The sequence below is a fragment of the Littorina saxatilis genome, linkage group LG1, assembly GCF_037325665.1.
Source record: "Littorina saxatilis isolate snail1 linkage group LG1, US_GU_Lsax_2.0, whole genome shotgun sequence".
NCBI classification, from domain to species: domain Eukaryota; kingdom Metazoa; phylum Mollusca; class Gastropoda; order Littorinimorpha; family Littorinidae; genus Littorina; species Littorina saxatilis.
This window is the reverse complement of record NC_090245.1, coordinates 22,062,506-22,085,953: the sequence shown is the minus strand read 5'-3', so window position 1 is coordinate 22,085,953 and position 23,448 is coordinate 22,062,506. Positions and strand designations below refer to the sequence as shown.

At 42.6% G+C, this 23,448-nt stretch overlaps 3 protein-coding genes across 7 annotated transcripts in view; 2 read left to right on the top strand and 1 right to left on the bottom strand.

Annotated features, from left to right (window-relative positions):
* LOC138964724 (uncharacterized) overlaps nt 1-14,937 on the top strand; it is a 40,900-nt gene extending 25,963 nt beyond the window's left edge. For all 3 annotated transcript variants that reach the window (XM_070336766.1, XM_070336775.1, XM_070336759.1), the window contains 3 exons: nt 7,856-7,950; nt 8,345-8,618; nt 12,951-14,937. In XM_070336766.1, the coding sequence (XP_070192867.1) occupies nt 7,856-7,950; nt 8,345-8,618; nt 12,951-13,216 (635 nt within the window). In that variant the 3' untranslated portion in view covers nt 13,217-14,937. The remainder of the gene's footprint in view (nt 1-7,855; nt 7,951-8,344; nt 8,619-12,950) is intronic.
* Nucleotides 1-23,448, top strand: part of LOC138964636 (uncharacterized) — a 546,641-nt gene that overhangs the window by 155,096 nt on the left and 368,097 nt on the right. The gene's annotated exons all lie outside the window — the stretch shown is intronic.
* On the bottom strand, nt 14,795-23,448 carry LOC138964773 (transcription and mRNA export factor ENY2). 2 transcript variants are annotated; one of them, XR_011455208.1, is made up of 6 exons: nt 23,317-23,448; nt 22,202-22,282; nt 20,867-20,937; nt 18,022-18,794; nt 16,938-17,012; nt 16,104-16,243 (listed from the first exon to the last, which is right to left on the bottom strand). XR_011455208.1 is itself a non-coding variant. In XM_070336820.1 (5 exons), the coding sequence occupies exons 1-5, from the start codon at nt 23,322-23,324 to the stop codon at nt 16,167-16,169; spliced, it is 312 nt and encodes a 103-aa protein (XP_070192921.1). In that variant the 5' UTR covers nt 23,325-23,448; the 3' UTR covers nt 14,795-16,166. The 2 variants fall into 2 exon arrangements, 1 of the variants encoding a protein (XP_070192921.1); XM_070336820.1 differs by lacking the exon at nt 18,022-18,794 and having other exon boundaries at nt 14,795-16,243.

Sequence of the window (23,448 nt, the reverse complement as noted above, 5' to 3'; positions counted from 1 at the left end):
CCTATGTCCTAAAATGGCCAAAAATTTGGGCAGGGGTTCGGGGCCTGAGTAAAAATAAAGTAAAAGAGCAAAGCGACGCCACTTTACTCGCCGTGTGGTAACCTGGGACTGCGGAACGTTTGTTTTTAACCCTGTCAGTTCAGTTCACAGGGCGGAGTCCGGTATACCGTTTAGACACAAAGTCAGGTTGGTTGCTCAGACCCCGGAGGACAGTTTAGAGATGACAACAAATACTTCTCAGTACTCAGGTTGGAACTCATCCACAACCATTCCCAAAGAAGCAATGCTGTAACCCTAAGTGGTGGTGGGGAGTCCAGTATACCGTTTAGACACAAAGTCAGGTTGGTTGCTCAGACTCCCGCCGAACCTTGAAAACTAGCAGCTTATATACCTTCCATGACTGTCCCTGACGTCAGTCCACGTGCAAAAACAAATTCGTGGCAAGTGACAGGAGCGTGACTTTGGGTTCACAACCCCGCCAGTTTAGTCGGCGCGATCGTGTCAACGTCATAGAACAAAATGGGGAGGGAGGGGGGGGGGGGTTAGAGTCTCGAGGCTGCTGTCAGCCTCCATAGAAGCTACAGTTAAAATCCCTCAAAAATACACAAAAACTCCTGTACAAAGAAAACTACATCAAAAACACTATAAAGAAATACATCAATAAAATGGAAATTCTTCGACGCATCATTTGATACCAAACACTCATTGGTTATCAACACTGTGAACAAAGTGCAAAACCTCTGACTATTACCTCGCAAAATAGTCATGTCACACCAAAAATGTATGCAGTTACAAGTTAACCACAATCAAACACAGTGTATATTGAACAGGCTTCTCATATGTAGATGATAAACATAAAATCTACATTCTACTAAACAAATGAATACAGAACACATACTTATATAGAATACATAGGTAAAAGAAAGAATGATATAAAAGCTACAGAAAAGAAAAGAGAGAGAGAGTAGAGAGAGTGTGTCTGTATGTGTATGTGTGTCTATGTATGTGTGTTCGTCTGTGTGTAACAAGTATTATCATAGACCTGTATTAGAAATACAGAATCAGGTCAAAAAAAGAAAGGGGGTTGGGAAGGGAGGTGAATATAGCAAAACAATGCCCTCAGTCGTTAACGGCCCACGTGCATAAACATTCGTGACAGGAGAAACGACCTAGGGGTCATATCCCGTCAGTTCTGTCGGCGCCATCGTGTCAAAACCAATTAACCAATTAATTCTACCGCAAGAGAACAATAGAAAACGGGACCGTATCATACCTTAATCTCCGAACAATTTACTAGGGGAAAGAACAAATATGATTTTAGAGTGTGAATCTTAATTCCACACCGTTTCGATACTAACCTAGATAATATATTCTGCTCTCTACACTTTCTCTTCTTCCTCACTCTATAAACTTTAAGAAGAAAATTGCATATGGAGAAAAAACAAAAATATTCCTGTAGTCGCTTTTCTCCACATATTTGTATGTACTGGCCTTCCTTTGAGAAGCCATAACAGATCAAAAGGGCTTAGAGATAAGCTCTAAATTGCTCAATCCTGTTTGAGTGGAGTTCGCCTCCAAAGGTGATTAACACGGTTACATTCGTCGACAAGGATGGGACTCGATATGGTCAGGAATGGCATTATGGCCACTGAATCATTTTCGTGCTGTTCCCATTCCACGAATCTGGGAGGGACCTAAGCTTGGCGGCTCTAAGTACTTTTTCCCGGCGAAGCCGGCTACCCGGCGAAGCGGGTATTCATTCTAGTTACAGTATAAACCAGACGTGTTCCAGTGTGTACAAACTTTCTGTAACCAGCTGTGAACACTGTGTAAGATACTATATAACTCTACTTAGCTCACACAGTGATCACAACGGGTTACAAAAAGTGTGTTCCCATTTGAACATTTCTAGCTTAGAATGCAGAACGAGAACCCAACAACCTATAGAGGCTTTCTGTGAAGGTAGCAATTTCCCCCCTGATTTTATATCGTACGTAAAGGACACCTGTTTCAATCGTCGAAAGCATTCCTTGCGCATGATCAGGTATTACTGCACACGTGCAGAACGATATAGTTACTTATTTAATGCCACAGTTCCATGCGACATTGAATGGAAGATAAGCGTAGATCAAGCACTTGAGGGGCTTATTTTGGAGCGGTTTATACGACCCCAAGCTGTCTTTTTTTGTGTGCGTTGATACATTTTTGGTGTTGCTTGCTGGAGCTGACACGGAAACATTTAACTATAAAGGCCACGTGATAGCAGATAAATTACGTGTTTTTTTGCCGGGGTTTGCAAAAACAAATTTCCAGGCGGAAATAATGTCGGATACTACCGGTACTCTAGTCGGAAATAACGTCGGATATTAGTGTGTGTGTGTGTGTGTGTGTGTGTGTGTGTGTGTGTGTGTGTGTGTGTGTGTGTGTGTGTGTGTGTGTGTGTGTGTGTGTGTGTGTGTGTGTGTGTGTGTGTGTGTGTGTGTGTGTGTGTGTGTGTGTGTGTGTGTGTGTGTGTGTGTGTGTGTGTGTGTGTGTGTGTGTGTGTGTGTGTGTGTGTGTGTGTGTGTGTGTGTGTGTGTGTGTGTGTGTGTGTGTGTGTGTGTGTGTGTGTGTGTGTGTGTGTGTGTGTGTGTGTGTGTGTGTGTGTGTGTGTGTGTGTGTGTGTGTGTGTGTGTGTGTGTGTGTGTGTGTGTGTGTGTGTGTGTGTGTGTGTGTGTGTGTGTGTGTGTGTGTGTGTGTGTGTGTGTGTGTGTGTGTGTGTGTGTGTGTGTGTGTGTGTGTGTGTGTGTGTGTGTGTGTGTGTGTGTGTGTGTGTGTGTGTGTGTGTGTGTGTGTGTGTGTGTGTGTGTGTGTGTGTGTGTGTGTGTGTGTGTGTGTGTGTGTGTGTGTGTGTGTGTGTGTGTGTGTGTGTGTGTGTGTGTGTGTGTGTGTGTGTGTGTGTGTGTGTGTGTGTGTGTGTGTGTGTGTGTGTGTGTGTGTGTGTGTGTGTGTGTGTGTGTGTGTGTGTGTGTGTGTGTGTGTGTGTGTGTGTGTTTTTATGGTGGGATAGCTCGACTCCCGCGCGAAATTTAGGGCTTTACTTGGACACATAATTTTAATTCGACGTCCAAATAAAACACGTCTTCAAAATCACAAAATCACAAAAGCAAAAAGTATAGTGGAACTCTGCTTTAGACACCTAGTCTTTTCATGCTCAATAAAAAAAATAAAAAAAACCTTCCCCTACCCTACCTCCCCGGTTTTGTAAAGAAAATCTGGCCTGAAGTCTTTTCATGCGCAAAAAAAATAAAATAAATAAATAAAAATAAAAATCTAAGCTTTCTGTCTGTGGCGGTTTGTAATTTGAATAACGACATCCAATAAAGTCTACCAATTACGTAATTCCTTTCTAAGCTCTCTGTCTCTGACGAATACATTTGAATAACGACATCCAATAAAGTCTACCAGGTACGTAATTCCTTTCTAAGCTCTCTGTCTCTGACGGATACATTTGAATAACGACATCCAATAAAGTCTACCAACAGCTGCGAAAATTTTTAAGAAACTTGAAACTCATCAAAAGGAATGAGTTGCACCTTGGGTCATTTCGGTCCTGAATTTCCCGACCTGAGCCAGGCAAAGCAGGAAAACAATACAACGTAATTCCTTTCTAAGCTTACTGTCTCTGACGGTTTGCATTTGAATAACGACATCCAATAAAGTCTACCAATTACGTAATTCCTTTCTAAGCTCTCTGTCTCTGACGGATACATATGAATAACGACATCCAATAAAGTCTACCAACAGCTTCGAAAACTTTTAAGAAACTTGAAACTCATCAAAAGGAATGAGTTGCACCTTGGGTCATTTCGGTCCTGAATTTCCCGACCTGAGCCAGGCAAAGCAGGAAAACAATACAACGTAATTCCTTTCTAAGCTTTCTGTCTCTGACGGTTTGCATTTGAATAACGACATCCAATAAAGTCTACCAATTACGTAATTCCTTTCTAAGCTCTCTGTCTCTGACGGATACATATGAATAACGACATCCAATAAAGTCTACCAACAGCTGCGAAAACTTTTAAGAAACTTGAAACTCATCAAAAGGAATGAGTTGCACCTTGGGTCATTTCGGTCCTGAATTTCCCGACCTGAGCCAGGCAAAGCAGGAAAACAATACAACGTAATTCCTTTCTAAGCTTTCTGTCTCTGACGGATTGCATTTGAATAAAAGACATCCAATAAAGTCTACCAACTATCAGCTGCGGAGACATTTGTCTCGAAAAAATACGCCGAGAGGCGTTAAAGTTCCCCTTGGTTTGTCCCTGTCAAAAAAAAAATAATTTGGGATTACTGGTAGCGTTTTTGTACTACCACGCATATGTAACGCTATTTTGATAAAGTTGATAGTATTTACAGCTTTCCGGTCATATGTCCGGCTATCACTCACTTTTAGGTGGCAGATGTCCAGATATAACACGTGTTTCAGAATCTCTATTTTTGGGTGTGTAACTTTCAATAATGAGTGGGTTTTTTTTTTTAAATCTCAACAAGAAGAGCAAACGCTCGATCGAGTCACTTTCGCAGTTCTGAATATTATATGAGGCATCAGATGGACAGGAAGAAATTGCTATTCACAACACAATGAGTCACGTTCACATAAAATTTGAGCCCGGTCACTTTTATAGTTTCCGAGAAAAGCCCAACGTTAAGTTGTGTGTTGCCGAACAGAAAAGGCTAGTTATCTCCCTTGTTTTTCTGATAACGTTCGTAACAGGCTACAGATGTAAATACTTTGATGTAAAGAATAATCCTACAAAGTTTCAATCACATCCGATGAACTTTGTCAAAGATATAAAATGTCTAATTTTTCCTTTGACGCTGACCTGTGACCTTGAAAAAGGTCAAAGGTCAACGAAACCATCGTTAAAGTGTAGAGGTCATTGGAGGTCACGACTAAACAAAATATGAGCCCGATCGCTTTGATAGTTTCCGAGAAAAGTCCAACGTTAAGGTGGTGTCTACGGACGGCCGGCCGGACGGCCGGCCGGACGGCCGGCCGGACAGACTAACACTGACCGATTACATAGAGTCACTTTTTCTCAAGTGACTCAAAAAGTATTCTTAAAGTCTAACACATGATTACACTCGCACTCCGTGTCTGTAGCTTTAGAAATAAACAAGTCCAGATATAACACATTTTTCTTTGCGGCAAATGTCCAGATATCCCCCTCTCAGACACGTATGTGTGTGTGTGTGTGTGTGTGTGTGTGAACTTACGAATACGAATAAACTTTATTGTCATAAAACGTAGTCAGTGTTTATAAGACATGGGAAGAGAAATACAAATGATTACATTGTTTCTTTTTTGTTGTTGAAGCAATTATATACACATTCTCCCAATTTAGTTTGTACTTTGTCTACTTGCAAAAGTTGACTTGGTACATCATATGAATATATAGGTCGATTAATTTCACTCATGAAATATTTTCGTAGTTGGTTGTTTTCTATGCAGTTATCTAGAAAATGTATTTAATCCACATGTTTCACATGATATATTTTCCCTAGGTGTATTGCTGTATCTACCAGTTTCAATTTTCAGGTCGTGGGCACTTATTCTTAGTTTACACGACTGTTTATATTTTCTTTGTTTTATGCATAACAGATATGGTTCCGTTTTATAATTTGTTACTATTCTTTGATAAAAATTTAACTTTGGTGAACTTCTTATTTGACCTTTCCAGAATTGTGTGTGTGTGTGTGTGTGTGTATGTGTGTGTGTGTGTATGTGTGTATGTATGTGTGTGTGTGTGTGTGTGTGTGTGTGGAGGGGGGAGATCCGCCAGTCTGTAAGTGTAACCGTTTTCCCTCTATGGCTGTGCATCCGGTGCATAGAAGTGTATGTGTGCGTCTGTTTGTTGTAAAGGCTTACATGCTGATGTTCGCATAATTATCAGCAATATTCGGTGACCCCCTTTTCCTGTTACACCCCCCCCCCCCAACCCCTTCATCTCCTCATACCACCACCCCCATCTCCCCTCTAACTACCACCCCCGCCCCTGTCTGACTACCTAAAGGGTAAATATCATGAATATGAACGGGGAACAGCTTGCAACGAGTGGTGTGGACCAGTGCCCTTGTAGAATTGTAAATGAATGCTGGCATGTAGGTGGAACAGACGCACGTGTATTTGACAGTCCTTTGACATCTTTCAGAACACAGATAACAAATAGGAAGTGTGTGATTGTGTGTGTGTGTGTGTGTGTGTGTGTGTGTGTGTGTGTGTGTGTGTGTACGTGAGTGCGTGTGTGTGTATGTGTGTGTGTGTTTCTGTGTGTGTGTGTATGTGTGTGCGCGTGTGTGTGCGTGCATGTACGTGATTGCGTACGTGTGTGTGTTTGTGTGTGTGTGTGTGTGTGTGTGTGTGTGTGTGTGTGTGTGTGTGTGTGTGTGTGTGTGTGCGTGAGTACGTGCGTGTGTGTATGTGTGTGTGTGTGTGTGTGTGCGTTTATGTTTGTGTGCGTCCGTGCTTGTGTGCGTCCGTGCGCGCGTGTGTGTGTGTGTGTGTGTGTGTGTGTGTGCACGCGTACCCGCGCGTCTGTCTCTATGTCCGGGTGCTAGCAATTTTGGTATTAATAACACCACAGTGACAGTCGCTTAGCACAAAATTAATATCAACAACGATTAATCACTGTGTGTACAAACGGCATCGGGTTAATCATTGAAAACGAGACACTGACTCCGAGTGTTGACTGAATCGATGGGACTACAGGCCGCCAGGCAATGAAGTGTGAATTGTTGGTGTACGTGTTGACAGTGATAGCAGATGAGATGAATGCGCTGGAATAAATCCCAGTGTGTTTACCTGCAGTCAACATATGATCTGCTTGGCTACATGCTTTGATCATGCCATTCTCATTGTAAATTTACCCAGTTGATGAGACCGGAGCGTGAAAACAGACACGGTAGTGTACAACTGAGCATCCCTTAATTCTTTTAATAAATGATGAGCATACTTGTAGTTGTCAACAATTGTCAAGGTTTTAATGATCACTTATTACAGTATTTAGGTGAGCTGCAGTTCTTCCATTTAGTAGAACTTGAAACCGTTCAGGTAGAGCACGGGAAAGTGACACAACTCGCGCTTTGCCCGTAACCGTACAGGTAGAGAACTTGACAAGGGAACATGACTCAACTTAGTCTTTGTCCGGAACCGTACAGGTAGATCAAGGGAAAATGACTCTCAACTGACTTACTCATTGTCCGTAACCGTACAGGTACAGCACGGGAAAGTGACACAACTCGCGCTTTGCCCGTAACCGTACAGGTATAGAACAAGGGCAAATGTGCCTAGGTGCTCGCTGCATGTGCAGAGTGGGAATTTTTTATGAATTAATTGTTGATGAATTATTTTTTTATGAATTATTTTCTTAATGAATTATTTTTGTATGAATTAATTTTTTATGAATTTTTTTTTTATTAATTTAATTTTTTATGCATTAATTTTGTCACGGACACTAGTGGCAATCTGTGAAATTAATTCATGAAAAAGGCTCTGCGCAGGAAGCATCCAGGATGTTGATTTTTGATATATGTTCAAATGGAGCCGGAGGGGAGTTTTTATTACATGTAAAAGATTGAATTGATCTGAGGTGGTGCGCCGAACCGTTTTGTGCGGGAAGGACTCTGCCATGACCATTCGGTCTAGTTAATTAATTACTTCTAGTTGAAAGATGGCAGGGAGCAAAATAATCAATTTCGATTAGGTAAGCTTAATTTGAGAGGAGAGTGACAAGTCATTCGAGTCTAATTAATTACTCGTGTTTGCATGTTTTTTGTAAAGCTAACCATCTGGTTTGATATGATTTTCACGCAGGCAAGGACAGCAAGTCTCCCGTGATAGTGTCAGTGCTCCTCGATGGGGAAGAATCCCTGCTGGAATTCCATGTGCATCGTTCTTCCACGACAGAGGTATGTTTCTGAGAGAGATGGCTTCGTTGAAGAGGCGTGAATAGGGCGAGAGAGTAAATAAGAGACTTAGAGGGAGGAGGTGAGTTCGTGTGTCTATTTTCCCTCGCCTGAAGTGTGTCTGTCCGTCAGTCAGTCTTGTCTGTTCGCGCTCAGTTGCAAAACGCCTGAAGTTGAGTGTGGGTGTGCGCACGTGCAAGAGTGCGTGAAATGATGTTCGTGTCGTGATTGCGTGCGCGTGTGTGTGTAAAAGCGTGCGTCGATGTGTGAGTTCATGACAAGTTTGCTATTGTGTAAGCTGAACGCCCTATGGGCCTAAAGCGGAATAAAACCTTGTCTAACAAGGCCCGCCTTCCGCTGCTGCACTGACTCAATCCGTCAATCCTCTCCCTTGCAGACAACAAACGCCACCAGCTTGAACACCGCTTCTACGTCAGAACTTGAGGATGACGTCAAAGCCATGACATCACAAGACTCTCCCGAGGACCCTCACCTCACGCTTCACCACTGTGACGCTTACACGGTGATCTTCGCTCTCACTGAACACGCATCTTTCCAATATGGCTGTCGCTGTCTCCGCCTGTTGCGGGAAGAGTGGGGAACAGACAGGGCCATTACTTTGGTGGGAAACAAAGCTGACCTGGTGCGACAGAGGCGTGTTAGCTGTAAAGGTGTGTGTGTAGGGGCAAGTGGGTGCATGCATGGAGGATGACGTGATAATTTGTGTTTTTGTGTATGTGTGTGTCGTGTGTGTGTGTATTTATGTGTGTGTGTGTGTGTGTGTGTGTGTGTGTGTGTGTGTGTGTGTGTGTGTGTGTGTGTGTAATAGCTTTGTATGTCAGTATGTGTGTGTGTGTGTGCGTATGTGTGTGTATTTATGTGTGTGTGTATGTATATGCGTATGTAAGTACAGTCGGACCCGCTTATAAGGAGCTCGGTTATAAGGAACCTCTTTTATGAGGAGAAAAAACAATCCCCAAATTACATTGTTCTTTGTTATGACTTACGAAAACTCGCTTAGAATGAGCTCGGTTATACGATACCTCTCTTATTAAGAGTCCGGTTATAAGGAGTGCCGATAGCACCGGCTTCAGAGTCTGGGAGACTTTTTCCGCCCACACCCATCACTCGGAGAGAAACCGATGATGGTCTTGGTCACCTCAACTGTTGCGAGCTGGTCAAGTTCTAGTGTGCTTGCAGCAGACCCAGCACAGCACAGATCCACTTCTGGAATCTTACGCTAAATGTGTCTCAAGACACACATTTTGTAGTCCTGGCATCCTGAAAGGCAGAGGCCCCAACCTACAGCATACCAAAAACGCCTCCAGACACGGGAACTTGGGAGCAGAGGCGACAGCTCCGCTTGAACCTCAGAAACCAAATGTGCCTCCAGACACACAGATCCCTTTGACGGCCGAGGCTGTGGCCTCCAAGGTTCTCTTGTACCAAATCGCCTCCTGACTCTGCATCAGATTGCTTGCGCTGGCATCTGCTTACATAGACCCACATTAAGTCACCACCGAGTGGTAGACACAGACGACATTTGGTAGCAATGACTGCCAGCTTCACGGTAATGCGTACCCCTAACGCGGCTCTGCTTGGGTGGGAATGTTCTGAGCAAAACACTATGTGTTACTCCAAACCCCCCGCCCTCCATGGAACTTCTTGACCCCAACATATTGGGTGGGGAGATTGCCCAGTCGGTAGAGGCGGCGCTGGCTTTAAAACCGGTTGTCACTTTCAGCGTGGGTTCCACGCGGTAGAGAACTCTGCCTGCGAGGTCCTGACTGACTTTTTTCCTCAGCACCAAACTTATGAGGCCAACACCAAACATAGCACTCAACTCTTGGCCAAAACGCTACCCTTATCCGACACAGTAAACCGCATTCTAGCCGATAGCGGGGTGAAGGTCAGTGAGCTGGCCAGGGTCCCCTCGCCCTCCTACCCGCCCTGGCTTGAGGAAACCCCTACTATTATATATGACAGTGAAGATAATACTACCAAAAAAGATAACCCCGTCTAGATCTACCTAGCTTCTGTTACAAAAGAAACCCTAAACTACAAATTCTCGGAGCAGTTAAAAGTCTTCACTGACGGATCCAAATTTGCAGACGGCAGCGTTGGCTGCGCCTTTGTGATCCCAGATCTCAAAATCTCAAGGAAATATACTCTTAATAAAGACATCTCCATATTCTCAGCCGAGCTATTTGCCTTCAGTGCTCATGGCATGCACTTTTATAAATGACCTCCCAGTCACACCGCGTGCGGTAGTTTTCTGCTCTGACTCGCGCTCTTCACTACAAGCTCTGCATCGAAACACATCAAATCGGGCAGAGCTACAAAGAGAAATCCTCTTTACATGTCACCAGTTAATCGCATCCGGCACATCCGTATCATTTCTCTGGGTCCCCTCTCACGTAGGGGTCCGGGGAAATGAACTGGCGGATGTCGCTGCCAAAGAAGCGGCAGAATCTAGCCCAGCTAACACTAACATCGGCTACTCAGTAACCGAGTTCTACAGTATTTTCAGAAGCCTCCGTGCCGGCGGCTGCCGCTTCCATATCTTTAACAAGTCCTGCCATTGTGGAGAACCCTATTCATTCCAACACATTTTCGCTCCATGTACTACAAATAGAATTACCTTTAAAACCTTATAATTATGACCATATGCAGCTCCATGGTCTGAGTCCCCAGGATTATTTGCGCAGTTCCAGTTCTCTAGGCTGGTCACACGGCTTGCTGCTGTGCCGACTGGTCAGGGACTCGGACATGGGGCTGTGGGTATAACTCTAAGCCCAGATTATCACATCAGCGTGTTTCAGTTTGAGGTCGAGTGGCTCCCGCCATCCCTCCTGATTCTAGCGACTACCCTCTAGACAACATATCCTCACCCTAGGCTCACTAGTCGCCAAACTGTACATATATTTTTATTACCACGGCCTTCGTGGCTTACATCTTAATCCTTTTATTTTTAAAAAGTTTTGAGATTTATTGTTCGTGTTCCGCCTCTTACTTGCTCATCTATTTGCTTTTATTGGTGATCCTGAAAGGTTCCACCTTTTAACTTGTTTTGAATAAAAAATCATTTTACAAACCCGTTATTCAAGATATCTTTCTTTCTTTCTTTATTTGGTGTTTAACGTCGTTTTCAACCGTTCAAGGTTATATCGCGACAGATTCAAGATATAGAATACAGACTTATAATTCTTACCAAGAAACATCTTAACTACTTTTCATTTTAACGAATTCCACAGAGCATTATCATCTCAACCCCACCCCCTGCCCTCCTCTCCTTATTTTTATTTTTTTTAATTTTGTTTTTGAAAGCGGACAAACACTCAAGTCCTTAATGGCTTAAAACCGTAGGACTTTTAATATTAATTTTAAGGAAATTAGCGTGGGTTCAACCCCCAAGTTCGGCGCGGGATGTGTGTCCCAGAGTCAACTTCAAGTTGTGCAGACTCTCCTCGGTGTTCGAACACCCCCGTGTGCACGCATGCGCACGATAAAGATCCCAGGGTCACAGCGAAAGCCTCAGGCCTTGGAAACACGAATACATGCATGCAAAAATATGAAGCCCGGGTGTCCGTTCGGCCAACAGCCAATAAAGTAACTATTTCAGCACTGTCCCAAGACGACCCAACCCGGTCAGTCGGTCCCTAGCCCATTTCAGGTCTCCTCTAACAGCCGGCAGCCAGCTGTCTACATCCCCCCCCCCCCCCCCCCACCCCTGCATTTTTATTTTTAATTTTTATACAAAGCCGGGTTTTCCCGTGTAACATGCCGTGAGGGCGTAAAACTTACATTTTCGGCTTCCACCGGCTTCAAACCGAAAGTAGGTCGAATTATTTCATCAATCCTGTTAGGGGAGAATTATCCGCCTTTGCTTTCGCTGAAACTTCCGTTCATCGCTAAATGCGCTACCTTCGATCTGGATGCAGAAGTGAAAATGTCTGAACAGAGAGGAACAAATTACTGTTGTTCCGGCATAGACATGAGCCTAAAGGGGCATTGATTTCGGCAATCCGCTGTGCGAACTCGAACTCGAACTCGAACTCGAAAACTTTATTACCGAGGGATGATAGCATTAGGTCCATATGGTCCTTTCTTACAGCTAGTCCCTACTATAATACACACATGAAACAAAGAACAAATATGAAGAATGAAAACATTTAAACAAAAAATCAAATAAAACAAAATTATGTGGGGAAAAGTACAACAAAATAAAAATAAAAAATTCAAAAGTGTGCTTGTTAATGGAAGCATACTATACACTTTCTCTTTCACACACACTCGCACAAATTGTACACCGACTTAGTCGTTAGAGAGGTGCTTTCGGAGCTGTCTTTTAAGAAGATAATGACAGACATGACTTGATATTTACAGAGAAAGAGAGAGAGAGAGAGAGAGAGAGAGAGAGAGAGAGAGAGAGAGAGAGAGAGAGAGAGAGAGAGAGAGAGAGAGAGAGAGAGAGAGAGAAGAAGAAGAAGAAGAAGAAGAATTGCTAATACTAACACTGAAAATGTAGAAGCCCGCTTATAAGGTAGTTCGGCTTGGGTTACTCCTTATATCCGAGAGCTCTGTTAGGAACCTCGCTTATAAGGAGTAAACAATTTGGTCCCCGAGCGCTCCTTAGTAAGCGGGCGCGCCCGACTGTATAATGGCTTTGTATGTCAGTATGTGTGTGTGTGTGTCAGTGTGTGTGTGTGTGCGTGTGTGTGTGTGTGTGTGCGTGCGTCACAGTGCGTGCGTGCGCGCGTGTGTGTGTGTGTGTGTGTGTGTGTGTGTCAGTCAGTGTGAGTGTGCCGTGTGCGTGTGTGTGTGTGTGTCCTTCGTGAAAATATGAAAAAAAGAAGAGAACCAGCTAAGATTTCATGCCCACCAAAGAGCCAAGGTCATTGTCTTGCTCTATAGGTATTTTGCGTGTTTTGACATCTGCTCAGAAAGAATTTCAGCATACTAATAATTGTATTAACTTTTTGTTGCACATCTCTGTTAACCAGAGGCATGTACCTTGGCCCACAAGTACGACTGCAAGTACATTGAGACGTCGGCAGAGCTGGGCCATCAGACTGACGAGCTTCTGGTGGGCACATTACGTCAGATCCGCCTCAAGCTGTCCATGACGTCACAGGACGACCATTTCCATGACGTCAAGACGACGGCCAAGAAACCTCCCAGCCACAAGTGGCAGAGACTGTCTTGCATCTACCGCTTTCTTCACGGCGATTCCAGAGCTGGGGACTCGTGTCAGGACTTCTTTGTCTGACAAAACATGCTGACAGTGATTTTGGCTATAGAACTTTGTTAACTGTGGACCTAATGAGGACGACCGTTATATGTCTCTATTCTGAGGGTCTAAGTTCCATTGTGTTTGAGGCTACGGGATAAGATCATCCCTGGACACATGTACACCACAAATCTATAGCCTCACTGCATGCAGGGTGCACTTTATTTTTTTTATCGGAATGAATTCCATAAATGGCACCTATTTCAATCTGCGAAATTAATTCATTAAAACATTCCCAATCGGCATTGGGTGCAATCAGGCTGTTGGTTTTTGGCATGTGACGAAGCCAAAAGATGTTTTTTTTCATATTTAAAAGCCTGGACAACACTCTGTAAGCTTACACGAGAACATGGACCAGTATATTGTGATGAATGTTACAGAGGGTCCAAGTTTATGAGGTGTTAGATGTTGCATTCGAGAATACGGTGATACCTGTAGTGTAAGCCGCCTTTTGATAGAAGGGCACCGACATGTACTTTTCCATGTCCGTCAGTCTATTCAGTGGACCCGTCTCCCTGCCTTCAGAGGACACCTGGAATGCAGAGAGACTTTTGGTTGGCCCCATGTGTGTCCTCTCTTGACAGGTACCACTACATAATTATGTCATTCACAATACAGAAGAGGATTTACACTGTATGAGCACTTTAACAATACATCACTGATTAGCGTTTCTGTGAGGTATTAAACCTAATTCTCCGCATTGCCACTGGCTAAAAATGATCAGTCACTTTAATAGTTACCTGTAATGGTGTACGTGTTAGAAAGCCTATGACAGAAATCTGTGTAACAGCTGTACTTAACAGGTAACCCATGAATACCATGTCCTACACACTGGTACGCGAGTGTCGCAAAAGCGGTACAGGAAATACTGGAAATAGTCAGGGCGCACACACTTTACGTTAACTAGACTACTTTGATGTGTGTGCGTGCGTGAGTTTGATGAATGTGTGAGTTTGTGTGTGTGTGCAAGCGATTTGTGAATGTGTGTGTGAGAGCTTCGTGTGTGTGTGTGTGTGTGTGTGTGTCTTTTGAGCGAGCGAGCAAAGTAAAGGTAGTTTTCATGGAATACCATTTAAAGTTTGCCTTGTACCCGTTTCCCCTCACTGCTGCTTGCTACATCTGTGAGCATGTACATACCTGATGGATTGCCGTATATTAAAACAGTTGTGTGAATGGGTTAAATTATGGATGCACTCGACTATGTGATTTTAGTGTTCCACAAGAGGGCACTGAAGGGCAATGAACTTGTGGGACTAATAAGTTCATTGATTCACCATTATTATGAAGCATAAACACAGACAATAAACCATACTGCCATTGATCATTGTGTAAGTTTCCAAGCTAGGGTGTGTACTCTGCTCTGTGTCGTTTAATGGGGGGATGCTACAATAAATCATAAGAACGTGTGATCAAGAGAACTTAAGAAACAAGGAAGAAAACGTGCATATTTTGACACACTCCCTGACTGTGACTGACATAAGAGAGAGAGAGAGAACACCCATGCAAATGTACAAGCATGCGCACACACAGACTGTCAGAGAACACTGAATACATTGGTACTGGCTCATCTTTTATTTTGGTTCATGTATATATATATCTTAGTTAACTAATGATAAAAGGCATTCATGAAAACATGATGAGAACAGTCGATAACAGCATGAGCAGGGATAAAAAGGGATGTTGGCCAACAAAAAACAAAATGAAGATTTTTGATAAAATGCAAAAGTTCATGGACATGCACACCCTTCGTCTCTCAAGGAATGATTGCTGAGCTAATGCATTAAATACCATAAAGAATAGCTACGAAACAGAAACAAAGGGGAACAATCAAATGGGCAACTGTTAATACTGATCCCAAACAGCCTTTGATTACATTTCTGAAGTACTTCAACTATGTAATCCATACCTGAATTTTTCAAAAATACAAGGACATGCAGCATCGACAGAAACGTCAACAGCAATTGTGTTCATATATAAACTGAAAGAATAATTCAAAGCACACCCAAGAAAAATAACAGAAGCAAAGAAATCATCTTTTATCGAGAAAAAAAGAACAGCTCAAACCACATCCTCCCACATCCTATGTACATCTGTCATCAGCAAAATTGGAAGCATCAATCCTTCACACAGCAATTTTACATATAATTATATATGAATGAATTTTAAGTCTGAGTTAACAAACCATCTGTCTTTAAAATGAAGAAGTGAAAAGTTGAAGAAACAATGAACAATGAATTTCTGGTAGTTAAGTTTACCCTCTTTTCTAACATGAACATTCGTTGTTCATACCATACAAGACATAGGACAATCAGCAGAACTGCACCTGGAGAAATGGAGGAAGTCTGACGCATCTGAGAGAACTTTTGAGGCAATGTGACATGACCATGACCCTAATAGTTTTAACCAGTCAGCTAAATAACATTCTTTGTTTTCTTCCTCGTTTGCTATTTAAACATATCATCTTATCTTTTATAATTTATGCTAAGTTTTACAGCAGTAAATGCACAGGTAACAAAACAGTATCACTTTTTGTGGTGCTATCACGTTGTTCAAAACTACTAAATCCTTTAGGTAGCCTTAGACCAAAAGTACTTCAGGACCAAGATGGCTTTACTCAGAATCAAGGAATGGGTTAAGTGATACATCACGGAGGTATTCCTCTCGATCATTTCCAGTTCTAATGTCATTTGTAGACCTTCCAAGTTTTAGCAAATTTGACACGACATTAAGAACAGCACTAAATTCTCAAACCACAGTGAAGTCCTACATCTTATTTGACATGGGTTACTTGACAGCTCTAGTGCTGTGTGTGCGTGGATAGGCTTTCAATTATGTTCTCAGTTTAAAAAAACAGCAGTGTATTTTCTGTTTTCTCTGTGTAAAAGTTGCCATCTTGGGAAGTAGATTCTGGACAAGGGCACAGCCTGCTTCACATGCTTGACTGCTGTGCTAGGAATGTTCGAATCCGCTGTAGCAGTTCCTTCTTCACATTATCCGGAACCAGGGCTATGGAAAACAAGAGAATGAAAGAAAATGAATCTTTCTGAACACTGAGCCTGTGTGTACTTCAACAACATTCTCTATTTCATCTCCTCCTCTCTCTGCACAAATGGATAAATATGTGTGAATCACTCAATTAGTCAAACAGCAGTCACATCTGATATCACTCAATAAGTCACACAGCAGTCATACCTCTGCCTATTTCTAATCAGCTTTGTGTCAATAGAAAAAGACACTGAACTTTATTTGTGGGTAAATGAAGTTAAGTAACTTTTTTAAAAGTAGAGGTCATAATGATATAGTTCATGCTGATGGATTTGATAACGGTCAGTGGTCAACTTTCTCGATAGACACTTGTCAATGTCTTGACACTCCTGTATGTATGCATGCTGATCTATGTAAAAGCACCAATCTTGGGGCATAAAAAACACATGCATAAAAAAAGAACGTGTGTGGTTGTGTGTGTGTGTATGTGCAAAAAGCGTAGCGTCTCAGTATGGCAGCTTGCTTTCCGAAGGCTAAGCAACTCAACACTCATCAAGGGAAGCCTTAGAGGACCTTTCAAACAAACAAATAAATAAACCTGTCATAGTCAAAGTAATGCCAACTATGGCAGTAAAGCCAATTCTTCTTCGGGCATGTTTGCTCTCAAATCAAAGATTATTTACTTGCTCTCTAATCAAGATGACTAATTTCTTACCTCTTCCCTTGGGAGTGATTTCAGCCACAAGGTCATCCACTGTGATGTGTTCCAGTCCTTTGCTCTGTACAATTTCTGGAACAGACAAGAGAAGCTGCTCAGTCAGTGTTGATAAACCAGGGGCGGAGCAGTTAAGCCGGGGGGGGGGGTGGTGTTACAACCTGGGGTTTAGGGGTCGGCAACGCCCCGTTAGGGGGTCTGGGGGGCAATGCCCCCCTGAAGCTGAAGAATGTTAGCTAATTTATAAACAATTTGTGGCTTATCCTTGATTTTAAACATGATCAAGTGGTGTCAGCAGCCACTCATTATTGCTTTTAAAGTTAGTATTAAATAATGGCAATTTATCTTCACTGATATCTGCTCCTGATGTCATATAGTATGGGAAAAATTCACAGACAGAAAATGTTTTTTGTTTTTTTTCACAGACAGAATTTTTTTTGTGTGTGGACAGCCAGGGGGGGGGTCCGGAACACCCCCCCCCCCCCCCAATCCGCCCCTGTAAACGAATTATGAAAATTACTCTGTCGGGTTTGTATGTGTTGTGGGAGAGTGACCTTTTCTTGCAAAACCTCTGAAAAACATTGGAGGGTCCAATCACTAGTAACGGGAGTGTAGTCAACATGTGCCCCCCCCTCCCCCCCCCCCTCCCCCCCCCCCCCCCCCCGTCCACATCTTTCATACACACCCCTCGCTAGTGATTGGCGCCTCCAATGTTTGGCAGAGGTTTTGCAAGAAAAGGTCACTCTTCCACAACACATACGTACAAACCCGACAAAGTTTATTTTGAAAATCATCTATTAATTATTATCAAATGTGAGCAATGACATTTATATAAATGGGCTATCATCACGCTCCACAATGACAGGGGATGAGGGAACATTGGATTTCAGACCATCTGACAGCAAAGCAGCACTCTATGTCTTCAAAGCTAGATTTCCACACAACTGGGGTTCCTAACTCTGACCCAAAACTGCAGCTGAACAATAGTTCTTAACGTGTCTGAAACATGACAATTGATCTAACAACAAAAAATGACTTTGCAAACAAAGGAAATAAATCATAAATTTTGCATGTACAGTGGTACCTCTATATAACGACTTTGAAAATGTTAGTCAAATTCGGTCCTATTATGGAGGGGTCGTATCATGGAGGATCACACTCACAGGCACATGCAACCAGTCAAACAAAAAAGAGAACAGCCAGTCTATATCTGTGGAAAATAAGTGTCAGTGTATTCCACACACACACATCAGTCATTACCATTTCTCAGAAACAGATAGCTCTAGTTACTAATAAAACATTTCTGTAGGCATAAAAAACTATCACACACACACACACACACACACGCATATGCATATGCAGACACACAATTAAAATCTAAATTAATGTTTAAAAATTAAAATATGTCATATGAATAAAATACAGTCTTCATCTGTTTATGTGGGTTTTTTTAAAGCTGATAAGGGATGATTGTTTCTTTTCATTTTGTCTTTTTAAAAACTCAGTCTTGATGCATGGTAAACTCTGTACTGAGGAATGTGTCCGTGAGTGATGGTATGTGTCTGAGTGCAAACAGTTTGAGTGCATGCATGTGTTGTAAAGCAGTTTTGAAATCGATGACTGGTTCAAGTGGTTGTTCCTCATGTGTCTCTTCATTCTCTTCCTCAGAAGAGGCTTTTTTTGGTGGTTCGGGGCAGGTTGAAGGGTCTTCCCAGTTTGGGTGCACTTGCACTTTGTCGTCAAACGATGCAAACTGCTCCATGGTGATTCCTTCAAAAAGCTTTTCTTCCAGTTTGTCCGAAGAGTCCGTAGGAGTTAAGTCACCGTCTGTCACTGCCTCGACCGTACGATCCGCATCTGAGCAAAACAATAAAAGGATTGTTTTTTCTAGCGCCTCTTCTCTGACTCTGCAGGTGCACGTCAAAAGAGGTCAATGACCGGTCACGACACAGTTGCCTGTGCTAGAGGGACTGAGTGGGGGAAGGTGGTTGTGGTTGTGTTTTCCCAACCTCAAAACTCTTGGCAATAGAGATTGCGCTTTCTCCTTTGCCCTGTCGTTTTATCACCGTGACTCTTTCTTCCAGGGTTAAACCTTTTCTCTTTCTCCCAGAGGCTGCCATCCTTTTCAGTGTTTACAATCACTGTTCGCTGGGTGTGTGGTGACTCAGTGAAGTGTAACTGATCGGTATGACAGGTGTGAGCGGACAAGCGAGATAAGACAATGTGAGCTGTCACTCGATCACAAAAGAATACAAGTGTGACCACCCCGTGAAATCGCTGACCATGACGGGATCGCCTTGAAACAAACTCGATAGCCACGGCAATAGGAAGGTTTTCGCCAGTTATCTCTTTGAGGTTTTGGGTACTTACCGAGTACCGTGCCCCTTGCGGGGGCATCAAACATCGAGGTCACAAGCAGGGTCAAGGGGAAGGTCGGCTGGGCGGACAGGAGACTACAATAGGAAGGTTTCCGCCAGTTATCTCTCTTTGAGGTTTTGGGTGCTTAGAGAGTACCGTGCCCCTTGCAGGGGGCATCAAACATCGAGGTCACAAGCAGGGTCAAGGGGAAGGTCGGCTGGGCGGACAGGAGACTATTGGCAACGGTTCTTCCGCACCGCAGGGGTTCATCAGCACCAAAAAGTCACGTGATTTACCTCGACCTTTCACTAAAAACAATGTCGGCTTTGGGGTGATGTGTGGATTACTTTCATGGCGTTTCTGTAACTTTGCGTGAATATAAGTTAGGCGTTCCTACAACGTACCGATCTTTATCTTGTCAAACGAAAGTAATGACCTGAGATAGAAATGAAAAACCGTTGCTTCAGCCGTTTGCGTGCCGAAGTGATGTTGTACACGGAAAGGATTTCCGCAAGTTTTAAGCGTCTGTATTGTGCACTGCCTCGACTGGAGATATAATTAGAGTAAATCAAACCCATGATCATTTTGGGGAAAGTCGTTATAAGTCCACGTTTGGACAGTCGTATGTCGTATTAGAGAGGGGGACGTAATATGGAGGTGACAAATACTAAGACAAAGAAAGAGAAAAAATCCGTCAGAGAAAAGTCGGTCGTATTATTGAGGGACCCGTAAAAGAGAGGGGTGGTAAAGGGAGGTACCACTGTAACAAACTCCCATAACCTGTAAGATAACAAAACATACATTTGATTTAGCAAGAATAATATTACAATTGTTATTGCCCACCCTCCACACACACACAGTGACACACCCACACACACATAAGTAAGTGTTATTCACAGATTAAAATCCCAGATTAAATTTGAACAAGATAAGATGTACAGCCTAAGCAGCCCTTTCTTCAACACTGTCATTGTGAATTAAAAATAATAATATCAGCATAAACAAGAAGAGCAAACGCTCGATCGAGTCACTTTCGCAGTTCTGAATATTATATGAGGCATCAGATGGACAGGAAGAAATTGCTATTCACAACACAATGAGTCACGTTCACATAAAATTTGAGCCCGGTCACTTTTATAGTTTCCGAGAAAAGCCCAACGTTAAGTTGTGTGTTGCCGAACAGAAAAGGCTAGTTATCTCCCTTGTTTTTCTGATAACGTTCGTAAAAGGCTACAGATGTAAATACTTTGATGTAAAGAATAATCCTACAAAGTTTCAATCACATCCGATGAACTTTGTCAAAGATATAAAATGTCTAATTTTTCCTTTGACGCTGACCTGTGACCTTGAAAAAGGTCAAAGGTCAACGAAACCATCGTTAAAGTGTAGAGGTCATTGGAGGTCACGACTAAACAAAATATGAGCCCGATCGCTTTGATAGTTTCCGAGAAAAGTCCAACGTTAAGGTGGTGTCTACGGACGGCCGGACGGCCGGCCGGACAGACTAACACTGACCGATTACATAGAGTCACATTTTCTCAAGTGACTCAAAAAGGCAATCAAAATCAAACCTTTGCACTGTGCTTTGAGTTGATCTCTCCAACCGCATTCAATCAGCCGGGTCCGTAGCAGCTCCTTCAACCTTTACATGAAAATAAAACCACACTTGTTATGGACAGCAGTTCAAGTGAAGTATTAATGCACATCTCCGTCTCATCTTACAGTCACACACACACTTTAACCTTCACCGGATCACGCTTAGGACTACACAGTCCGGATGATGTGGGTCGTGTACGAACCATACTTTCATCAAAAGAAGAATTCAACGTAAATACTAAAATAGTATGGGTCATACACGACCCACGCCATCCGAATAGCGATAGACGTTTTGCCGCCTCTTTGCAGAGTATGGGTCGTACACGACCCACACCATCCGAATAAGGGTAAACAACGTACAATTCCTTCCGTAATTCCATGTGGGTTGTCCACGACCCACATAATCTGGACTGTCTAGTTCAAATTACTTCATCGTTTATTTGTTTGCTTACAGAGATAATCTTTCAAAAGTCGGGCTATCCAATGGGATGGTTGTATGGTGATTGGAGATTACATGAAGTCTCAATCAAAAACTCCAAATAGTGTCAGAGATAAAGACGATTTTGTGAGGCTCTGGGTCGTCCACGACCCACGGTTTGTTATGTTTGTTTGCTTAACGCCCAGCCGACCACGAAGGGTCATATCAGGGCGGTGCTGCTTTGACATTTAACGTGCGCCACACACAAGACAGAAGTTGCAGCACAGGCTTCATGTCTCACCAAGTCACACCTAGCACTAACCCCATAATGCCAGACGCCAGGCGGAGCAGCCACTAGATTGCCAATTTTAAAGTCTCAGGTATGACCGGGCCGGGGTTCGAACCCACGACCTCCCGCTCACTGGGCGGACGCCTTACCACTAGGCCACCGTGTTGCGGTACGACCCACGGTGAAGGTTAATATATATATATATATATATAATATACATGCAGCAGTCTGTACATGTATGTATAAATTCCTTTCTTGTCGCAGCTGGAAATAAGCTCTAACCCCCCACCCAACACAACCACCAATAGTCACTCAGACTAATGTTACACACATGCACCCACACCATATGCATAATAAATCAATAACTTAGAAATGTACTGCAGCCTATTTTGTTTCTTTGCCTTTTTTATGTTTACCTGCTCAACACTCGACCTGGTTGCTTAATTCTTTTGATTTTGTTTTACTTGCAAAAAATGAAGAGCAACTTTTCTTCTGAGCTTCAAAGGGACGTATTCGCAAGTGCATACTCTTTACATTCCAGCTGCATGTTGCACAGTTTCCAGAGTTCCACTACTCACTAACTCAGCACCAGTTTAATTATACCTTTCTCTTTCTCCAGTCTCAACCAGCTTCTGATTGATTGTGGCACGCATCTGGGCATCTTTGATCTTTCTTTCTTGTAGACTGTTGTAAACAAAAAAAACAGAATGTAGTTATTATTTTATAAAAACAACATTATTTATTAAAATAATAAAAAACAAAGTCAGAACAACCAGTACCAACAAAATCAAAAACACCAACGGACCAGATTCATCTAACTAAAAACAATCCAGCCTTCTTTTATTGATGTGCGGGCTAGCTGAAACTTGAATAATGAATTATTTACCTAGAGAAACAGGTTTCCATGCATGCATCATTGCAATTTGCATGCACTATACTATCCACTATAGACTTGACACTTCTAAGTTCTAGTTCTACAAATGTCACCATTTAAATTCAGTAGAGCATCCAACTCCTATGGGGCTACACTCCACCCATCACTTTGTTGCGGGTCAACAGAGGCTGTGTACACATCCCAAAATCCTATGCATACAGGTGTGAGCAAAGGGGAGTAAAGCCGCTCTCTTGGCTTTGATTTTCTGTTCATTTTTCTGTTTCGTTTTTTTTTAATGCGGTGAGCTTGCAATGCAGCGCAACAACCCCATCCAATACATGAATATTGTGCAACAGAATTCAAAACAATACAGTGGACACCCCCCCCCCCCCCCCCCATTTTTCAAAGACTTCTTCCGTTTTTGAGACCTTGCTTTTTTCAGATTTCTTGTTTAAATATTAGTAAATTATTAATATTACCTCTACAGGTATTACCTCCATTTTCAGCTACCCTCTTATCAAAATTTTATTTTCTCTTAATTTGTTTAGGTCTTAAAATTGGGGATTCCACCGTTGTGTCATATCTTCAATGTTTATCAAACTCGTCAACTTTGGTGACTGATTTACGATCTAAATCAGTGAATCTGAATCAGTGAATGATTGCCTCTACGGTCTACCGCACGACTGTGTTGTCTAATGACCATGCCTTCAAAACCTAAATTCCGCGTCATAAATAAAGATATACATGGCATACTAACCAGAAACAGAATAACGAACTAATATATTTAATACGTAGTTTACAGAATACGCAAAACATCTTCTAAAATCGTTCGGTGTGTACTTACTCCGCCATCTTGTTTCTGACGACTCTCTCTGTGCACAGCAAGGGAGTTTCTTATTGTTGCATTTTGTCGCATACTTTGCGCACAAGAGAACACTACAAAACACCTTTGAATGTGTTATATGTATTGCTTCTG

Coding starts and splice junctions, on each gene's coding strand:
- LOC138964773 (XM_070336820.1), bottom strand. Junction 20,938..22,201: donor GAGACTGGAGAAAGAGAAAG/GTATAATTAAAC, acceptor TTTCATGTAAAG/GTTGAAGGAGCTGCTACGGA. Junction 17,013..20,866: donor ACTCAAAGCACAGTGCAAAG/GTTTGATTTTGA, acceptor TGTCTGTTCCAG/AAATTGTACAGAGCAAAGGA.